Source organism: Chrysochloris asiatica, unplaced genomic scaffold (genome assembly GCF_000296735.1).
Source record: "Chrysochloris asiatica unplaced genomic scaffold, ChrAsi1.0 scaffold00108, whole genome shotgun sequence".
NCBI classification, from domain to species: Eukaryota; Metazoa; Chordata; class Mammalia; order Afrosoricida; family Chrysochloridae; genus Chrysochloris; species Chrysochloris asiatica.
In genome coordinates, this window is record NW_006408626.1 from 1782085 (window position 1) to 1791882 (window position 9798).

Sequence of the window (9798 nt, forward strand, 5' to 3'; positions counted from 1 at the left end):
TAATCAGAGAAGCAGCGACACCAGAGATGGAGGCAGAGGTGATGGCATGGAGAGATAGACAGCTGAGGACTCTAGATTCATGGAAAGAGAAAGGCTGTGTGCTGGCAGGCAGGAAGCTGGCTTGCCAAATGTGTCCTTTGCTTTTTTAAACAATTATTTCTTCCTGCGTGATTTTGGGCACATCAAAAAAATAAAAAATTAAAAAAGAGGGAATACAGGCAAATACCGTTAACTGATGGTGTATGGAGGGGATTGTAATCATTGCAATGAAACAAATTATGATTGGTTGAATGCAAATCCAAGTTCTCCAATGTAAACTATCACTGAATTCACAATAATAGCTTTAAAAAAATGTGTTTTGCACGAGCCTAGTTCTTAATTTTTTTAGACTTCAAATTTTGTTGAAATTTTATCAGATTTCTTTATAAAATAATTTGCAACTTGACACAAATAACAACAATGTAAATGTCAGAGAAATAAAAGGAAAATAAACCCCAACTTTTCCATAAAGCTATCCTCGATGTTTCTAACTTACGTAACTTCTTGCTTCTTATGGCAATTTGAAAATATAGTTCTAAATTTCCTTGACACTCCCCTTATCACAAGATATGGTCTAATGTTTCTGTCCCTTAAATAAAGGCTGATGTGTGACTGCTTCCAAATTTCTGTCAGAGGGGACACTGGGTAACTTCCAAGACTTGACCATAAAAGACAATGAAGTTTGTCTTGTTCACGGGAACATGTGTACTTGGAGTCTTGCCATGTAAGATTCCAAGTTCACCACACTGTGAAAAATGCAAGCCAAGTGAAGAAGTCTGGGTAGGTGCTATAGTAGGCTGTCCTAGTCAAGTCATTTCAACCCAGAATATGCGAATGAAGAAGCCTTCTCATCATTCTTGCCCCTAGTTGCTGAGTCACCTTGAACCTTAAAGTCTTCCTACTCAAAGCTCAAGAAATTGTGACGCAAAGGCAAGGAATTTCTGTTGTGCCGTCTGAATTCTTGATCCACAAGATCTGTGAGCATAACAACATGACTACTTGTAAGCTGTTAACTTTTGAGCATTTGTTACACCTAGTAATCAGAACAGTTCTGATGGCACTTAAATCTACATGGGGAACTGACTTTCAAATATATCTACTCAAACCTCACCGGGAACGCAGAGTCAGAGTTCTGTGTGTCTGCTTATAATACAGGGAACTCTGTAAACCAGGCACAAGGCCCTGACTTCCCAGGGTCTAAAGTTAGTACTTTTACTTCATTGCAAGAACAGCTTCTTATTTCTGTGATATGCTTCACCTCTTTCTCTGAAGGTAAGAGTTGTTACTTTACTTATGTCTGGAGATCAGTCCCTACTACCTGCAAAGGGAGCCAGCTTGGCTCAATTATCTCAATGTCCGTGGTTATCTCCACTAGTCCATACACTGCAAGGTCACTTACACCCACCCCCACCCCACTCTGCTCCTAGGTATTTCTTCTGAGATGAATTTAGGCTCTCTTCCTTAAAATAAATCCTATCATTGCACAAAGCCATGCCGGCACTCAGTGATCCTAAAGCGTAGTTTCTGAAACACCATGCACACTTCTCAGGCTTCCCTTGAAGCTACAGAATCAGATTCTCTGGAGGAACTTTCAGTGGTTCTTATATACACTTCAATTACACAGACCTTGTCACCCTGACTTCCCAAAACATTATATAACAATAACTACTAATTTTCCTTTTAAGGGTCTTGCATCTTGTTTCCATCCAAGGGACTTCTTTCTCCCTAATCCTGTCATTGTTTTTTCTTATTATACTCTCCCCCTGGATCATTTAATTAACTCCTCTGCTCTCAATCAACAACGTAAGCCCATGATCTCTAAATTTCTATCCCCAGACTAGAATTAATCTCAGTGCAATCCTACATATTTAACTGCCATTTGGGTAACTCCACTTGAGTACTTACTGGGTACCACAGACGCACATCCAAATACAGTATCTCCAAACCCAAATATCTCATTTTCTTTCACCAAATCCATCCCAACGAATGGCATTCATTCAACTAAATGAGCTTGGACTCTTCTCTTACTTTCCCAAGAAAATCACCAGGTCAGCCTCATCGACTTGCCAATCTCTCTTCTCCCCAATTTCACAGCTGTTGTTGTTGTTAGATGCCATGATGTCAGTACTGACTCATAACGACCTTAGGTACAACAGTACGGAACACTGCTCAGTCCTGCTCCAACCTCACAATCACTGCTACCTTGAGCCCACTGCTGCTGCCGCTGTGCCAATCCATCTCATTGGTGTTTTTCCTGCTTTTCACTGACCCTCCACTTTACCAAACATGATGCCCATCTCCAGGGACTATTTCCTCCTGATAGCATGTCTGAAATATGAGAGATGAAGTCTGGCCATTCTGGCTTCTAAGGAGCATTTGGCTATACTTTTTCCAAAACAGATTTGTTTGTTCTTTTGGTGGTCCATGGTACTTTCAATATTCTCCTCTAATACTGTAACTCACAGCTAGGATCTTAGAATTTCTTTCCTAAATTATTCAAAATGCTTGCTACCCTCATTCAATCCATTCTTTATAATATGTCCAAAGTAACAGTTTTAACACCCAATCCAGATCCTCTCAATGCTATTTTTCACAATAGAAGACTATAGAACTTCTTACTATAAGGTTTTTCATGATTTGGCCCTTGCTTACTGACTTCTCCACCCTTGTTTTAACATTGCTTCCCAATACCCTAAATCCAATTGAACTTATAGTGCTCCAAACACACGATGGTCTTTTCTCTCTCCCTTTTCATTTGTAGTTGTTCAAGGAGTTGGCCTTTTGTACCTTTTCACATCCTCACTGCCATTGAGTCAACTTCAACTCATAGGCTTTCCAAAGTGAGTGCCTATTTCTCCTTTTCAAATAAAACAACTGAGTCACCACCTCTCCAAGAGGCCCGTTCCCTCCTACTTCTACTCCACCCTAAACTGAGTTACTAGTCCCTTTTATAGACCAACTTCATTCCAGACTCTATAAGGTCCTGAGGGTAGTATGTTCATGATATGTGTATGTGAGACATAACAAAAGAAACAAAACAATAAAGCTTTGTGAAAAATTTTAAAGAACACAAACTTTAATGGAGAATGATTGAACACTTTAGATAGTGTTCAGGGAAAGCATCTGAGGCAGTAACATTTAGGCTGAGCTCCTGAAGGTTAAGCAGACAGGCAGAACAAGGCACAGAATTCTAGGCATGTTGCTGTTTGTTGTGTTTCCTAGGTCAGTTTTAACACATAGGGACCCTGTATGGGGTTTCCAAGAGTGGCTGGTAGGTTTGAACTGCCAATCTTGGAATTACCAATCTAGTGCTTATCCTATAGCACCATACCAGGGCTCAAAATTGCAAGTACAAAGTTCTGAGATGAGAAATAGCATAGAAGGCCTCTTAGTGGAGTGAGTAAATGAATGTCTCCTCTATGGGACATACAAGGGTCCTGGTGTGTATAAGCAGTAGATTGTTATTTGCAAGGTTGGTGGTTCACACCCACCAGCTGCTCCTTGGAAACCCAATACAGGGTCGCTATTAAGTCCAATTTGATTCGACAGCACTTAACAAAACAACATGGGGGATACCACATCATATTACGCAACCAAATTTGGGGCTAGTCATTTGTCTTTAAATCAGTAATGCTTAACAGTGTAGGGTAGAGAAGTAACAAGTAACTACTAAAGGAATGCATGCACTACAGCAGGGATGACTCCATGAGACCACACAGCTTTCCTCTGCAAGTCATGGGGTTGAGTGGCCTTTTGAAAGATATACTTTAAAGTCAAGCTTAAAAAGTTAAGTCGTTGATAAGATGACTGTACAGCTAATGTTCTCCCATGTAAACGATCACATAACTCACAATAAAACATTTAAAAAAAAAAAAAAAGTTAGGTCATCAATCAAGTCCTTTCAGGACAAACCCCCCTCCAAGACTGAAACTCAAAGGGAACACGTGAGCAGGCATATAAGCTCTCTGTTGACTGTGTTGGTTTACTTGTGAGTGGAAGTGGGGGAAAGTCAGTAATGAAGATACAAGCTGAGTTCAACCATGTTCCATAAACTCCTGTCAACCTTGAGATGAGAGAGAGAAGAGGAAGATGGAAGAGACTTGGGAACTCCTGAGCCCATGGACACTGACATAGCCACAACGTAATAGAGCTGAGAGTGGCGTATCCAGCTGATATGAACTGGGGGTAATGCACAAGAACACCCAAACTTGCACAGAGTACCCATTTGACCTTGCTTGGATGGCTTGATGATCAGAACTGTACTAGAGGAAGATAAAGAAGTTTGATACAGGAAGCAAGTATAAATTGCTACAATTTGATGAACCTGACCTTTACTTATAGATGTAGTAGCACAATATACCAACCGAGAAGGACTCTTCACATCAAGGATCAAGTCTATCCCCTCAGTACACAGGGTTGATTGGGATGGGCAACTCAGACATTAGCTACCTAAAATGGGGCGGCGGGGGGGGGGAGGGGAAGAGGCCATAAAGGCACAAAGTGGCTTGCTTGCAAGTTTTCAGGAGGGAGTTTAGTTTCAGGCTGTGCAGGGGAAGGTAGAATCCTCACTGAATAATTCTCCTCTTGTGTAGATGGGTCTGATGAAAGGAGATGGGGATAGGATTCTTTTGATTCAACAGTGAATAACTTATCATGACTAACTATGATTGTCACAATTGTAAAGACAGAAGTTGTGTAACAAAAAGGGGGTGTAGCTAATCCTACATTCTAGGAACAGAGGACCCTAGGATCATCCAGAAAGAAGAGCATGAGTGGATTGTGTGATCCTAACCAGAAGGAGCTCTGGTAGTGTAGTGGTTACGAATTGGAGTACAAACCACAAGGTTAGCAGTTCGAAACTACGAGCTGTTCCTCAGGAGAAAGATGAGGCTTTCTGCTCCCGTAAGGATTTACAGCCTCAGAAACCCTGTACAGGGTCGCTATGAGTCAGAACCAACTCCGCAGCACATATCCACCAACCAGAGAAGCAGCGATACCAGAGATGAAGGCAGAGGTAATGGCAGGGAGAGAGAAAGCAGCTGAGGACTCCAGACTCATAGAAAGAGAGAGGCTGTGTGCTGGCGGGCAGAAGGTGGGCTTTCAAAATGTGTCCGTTGGTTGTTTAAACAATTATATATCCTTGCGTGTTTTTGTGTACATCAAAAAAAAAGGGGAGGGAGGAGAGAGGCAAATACTGTTAACCAATGGTGTGTGGAGGTGATTGTAATCACTGCATTGAAACAAAATTATGATTGATTGAGTGCAAAACCAATGTTCTCCTATGTAACTATCACTCAATTCACAATAAAAGCTTATTAAAAAAAAAAGTCAAGTCACAAATTATTTATACCACTTATCTCTATTTCTAGGAGCTCTGGTAGCATAGTGATTATGAATCGGGCTGCGAACTGCAAGGTCAGCAGTTAGAAACTACCAGCTGCTCCGTGGAATAAAGATGAGGCTTTCTGCTCCTGTAAAGATTTACAGCCTTGAGTCAAGGTCGCTATGAGTCAGAACTGACTTGACAGCACACAACAACAACAACATCTCTATTTCTATTCTTAAAACTGGTTAAGATCCAGTTGGTAGAGATGAGAATCCATAAAAGATAAAAATGACTAATCTTCATAAACCTTGATTTTACATAAGGGAACCTAGATGAACAATTTTTTTATACGCTAACTACTTTTAACATTTTGCACTGGTAGAAACTGTGGTGGGGGAGTGGGTTGAATATCACTACTGAACATGAGAAACAAAGCTGGGGATATGTCCAAGAAGGACTCCCAGTGTGGCGCTGTAGGATCAGTGCTTGACTGTGAGCCACAAGGCTGGCAGTTCAAACTCATCAGCAGCTCTGCAGAAGCCCCATACAGGGCTGCTTGCTATATGTTGGAACAAACTTAATGGCATTTAACAACATCACAACCAAGAGACACTTATTTTAAGAAACCATGAGAAGGAAGAATAAGGGATTGATTACCTGCCAAAAAATGCCACTTTCATGTGTCTTCGAGAAAGCACCTCACCGATGACAGAAAGCTTGTTTTTATAACCCTGTATTTCTATCACATCATCCTCAGTGGCTATTCGATCAAGTTCTGGATTCTTATATGTTGCTGCAAAATTAAAATGGTATTAGAAACAGTGACAAATGAATAATAAGTTAATTTTAAAATGGAGTATTCATACCAATCTTTGTACATATTTATTTGTTTTGGCTTTGTTTCAAATATTAAAAAATGATTTGAACAATAAAAAGACCCATAGTTAGAAATCTGAATATCCTGTAAAAGTTGCCTACTCTGTCAACAAATGGCCCATTTAGAACCTTATCAAAAGAATTTCTAAATTATCAAAAATTTGTTAGCCTCCAAGAAGGAACCTCCCAAGGGGGCATAGGGCAGGGACTCTGTTGACAGTATTTACTATTCATCTAAGTCTGAAAAATACAAAATACTCACCTGAGATAAATCTGTATTTCTCAATGCAGAAAGTAGGACCCAATACCCACCTACTATTCCACTTTAACTGGATCATCAGATTTTGAGGAGGACCCACACACTAAGAAAGCGATCTGATTAGCAACCTCCAGAAATGGAATCAAAGAGGAGGCCGGGCTAGAAAAGACTTCCTAACTGCTTCCCAAAGGGTTGGCACATTACAGCTCATTTACCATGAAAAAGTGGAGAGGTCGCAGCATCAATAGGCTCAAGCGCAGCAACAATTGTGAGGTTGGCCCAGGACCCGGCAGTGTTTTGTTCTGTTGTGTATAGGGTTGCTATGAGTAGGTACCGACTCGATGGCACCTAACAACAACAACAACATCCCACTCCAGTCAGACTTGAGATTAACTACCCACCTTAGCCCTAATACCCCTTCAAGGGTGGAAATAGTTAAATTTTAAATTTTAGTTAAATTTAATTCAGTTTCTAAAGCTGATATTTACTAGCTTTTAGCAATCTGTAAGAGTATCAGCACACAGATGCTATTATGTTTAACTTTTTCTCTTAGCAACTTTTTAGGATCCCTGATGGTGCTGTCCTATAAACACTGGGTAGCTAACTGCAAGGTCGGCAGTTCAAGCCTAACCAGACACCCCTTGGAAGGTGTGGCTTTCTGCTCCCATAAAGACCTACAATCTCAGAAACACTATACAGGGTTGCTATGAGTTGGAATCCACTCAGTGACAGTGGGTTTTTTAAAAAATCAACTTTTTGATAGCACTACTTTTTATATAAGGAGCCTTGGTAGCATGACAAACTGGGCTGGTAACCGCAAAGTCAGCAGTTCAAATCTACCAGAAAGATGAGGCTTCCTGCTCCCGCGAAGATTGACATCTTCGGAAACCCTGTTCAGGGTTGCTATGACCTGGACCCAACTTTGGTGGCACACATGACCACCACCACCACTTTTTACATTCAACAAAGCTTGAATTGCACCAGGTTTGGTGTTAGGGACACAATAATAAAGCACGGTCATTACCTTCAAGGAACTCAAAATCTGGTCAAGTTTTGGAAGAAAAAAAGGAAAATCTGATTCTACCAACCTACCAAATGTTCCATCAAAGAAGTTTACTTTTATTGTACAAGGGGGCTTCAAAAAGTTGTGCAAAAATTCCATGATCCTTTCATTCCATTTTACCATGAACTTTGTGAAGTTCCTTCATACATAACTGAGAATCATATAATAAGAATCAAGAGAAATTTTAGCAGTTCTCTTGAGAGAAGTATAATCTACTAAGATATTTCTCACTTTGTTTTTAAAAGTGCTGGTGGTGCAATGATTATCCACTGGGATGCTAACTGGAAGGCTGGCAGTTTAAACCCACTTAGTGGCTCTACAGGAAAAAGATATGGCAATATGCTTCCATAAAAATTACAGCCAAGAAAACCCTATGGAATTCTATCGTACAGTATCGCTATGGGTCGAAATTAACTCGATGGCACTCAACCACTACCAACCTTGTTTAAATAATTATATCCATTTGTTTAAAAAAGTTTTTCCTTTCCTCTCACAGAATCCCAGCATCATCTGGGAGGAAGAGATGGATCTGAGGTTTTTTTTGGCTTAGCTGCTGAGTTGCCGGAGGAGATAAGTATACTTGTTAAATGTGGCTGCCTGATTTGTAGTCTGGGTATCTACTGTGTGATTTTTGGAAAGTTGCTTAACTTCTCGCTGCCTTAATTTTTTCAACTTTCAAATGACTATACTAGAATCTGCACAATGTTAAGGTGAGAGTTAATTATTAATATAGTCGTGGTAAGCACTGGACTGCTAACCACAAGGTCAACAGTTCAAACCCAACCAGCCACTCCTCGGAAACTCTGCACAGGGTGGCTATACACTCGGAAACGACTCGATGGCATCTGGCCAACAACACAGCAGTTAGAAGGTTACACTACATATTAGAACAGCTGGTTGGGTTTGAACCATGCCAGAAGTGGCTGGCAGGGTTTGAACATTCGACCTTGAGGTTAACAGTCCAGTGCTTATCCTACAGCACCACACCAAGACACCACACTGCATATTAGTACTAACTTTTTATGCATTATAGAATCCCTTGAAGTATAAAGCACAATGCACTTAATGTGTTCAATCACTAAGGTTGATCATGTGAAGTTTATTGAAATGTTCAATCATATATATATATATTTACAACAAGAAAAAAGAAACAGAAAATAAGCCTATCATAGAAAAAATAAAGCACCTTTATTTCGTTATAATAATCTCTTTAAGAATTGGAGAAACTAACCTTCAACAAAATGTGATCCTTCAGTAACAAACTGTAACAACTGACCAAAGATTGTAGTAATTGCCTTCTTAGCCAGCACAAAGTGCTTCAGGGGAGAAGCACTTTCTGCCATTATGCTAGAGAGGGAAAAAAAAAAAAGGGTTAGAAAAAAAAAAAGTGGATGACAGACATGCAAACTAAGGAATCTACTGGTGTCCTTCACTCCTCCCTTAAACTGCCAAAATACTTTTACATAATTGGTTTTAGGGGCCAAGTATTTTAATCGGGCAACTAGGCAACTAAAAACTACTTTGAAGGGCGTACTTTCACTAAATTAAGTGAAATCTATTGGCCAAAGTCTTGCTTGCAATTTCTTTTATTTTCCTTTGGTGAAGATGAAACTAACTATGGCTAAGTTATGACTGCATGTGATTCTTAAAGTACATCAGGGAACTAACTGGGTCAGTCCCAGGAAGGAAGCCTAGTTCACAAACAATAACTAAGATATTAAATTTCTCAATTCGAAGCTCTAGGTGGGTGGAGGTGGAGCTGCAGGATTAGGAAACAAAATTCCAACAAGATCACAAAGCAATATTGATGTTTACAAAAAAAAAGGAGCTCTCATCATACAAAATAAGGAGGCAAGGAATTAAAGTGGGCATCAAGCTTCCAGTCAAAGAACTTCAGGAGATATGAGATTTTTTCCTTCTTTTATTATTAACTGTGTTTGCTTTTTGTTTTTGTTTTCTGGAGGCTTCTCATTAAACAATGTCAGCAAAGACAACTGCTCACAACGCGTCTATTCCTGTTGTGCCTGGACTGCGGGCCAATGGCCATAATTAAGGCTGATCCTTCGACCGCGGGTCATGAAGTGACTGCGCGAGGAGCTCCGTGGGGAAAGCAGGGCAAGAACACCTACCTCGGGGAAAGGTCTTCCAATCCTTACTTTACACCCCCGGCGCGGGAGTCAGAGCCCCGCCGCCGCCCTACGCGCGCCGTTCCGGGTCCCCCACCCCCGGCGTCGG

At 40.6% G+C, this 9798-nt stretch overlaps 1 protein-coding gene across 1 annotated transcript in view; it reads right to left on the reverse strand.

Moving 5' to 3' along the window:
* The window catches only part of MFN1 (mitofusin 1), a 43928-nt gene extending 34964 nt beyond the window's left edge, over positions 1-8964 (reverse strand). The window contains exons 1-2 of the mRNA XM_006867702.1: positions 8795-8964; positions 6023-6158 (exon numbers count right to left, since the gene is read on the reverse strand). Of these exons, the coding sequence (XP_006867764.1) occupies positions 6023-6158; positions 8795-8906 (248 nt within the window). The 5' untranslated portion in view covers positions 8907-8964. The remainder of the gene's footprint in view (positions 1-6022; positions 6159-8794) is intronic.
* Positions 8965-9798: the final 834 nt, after the last annotated feature.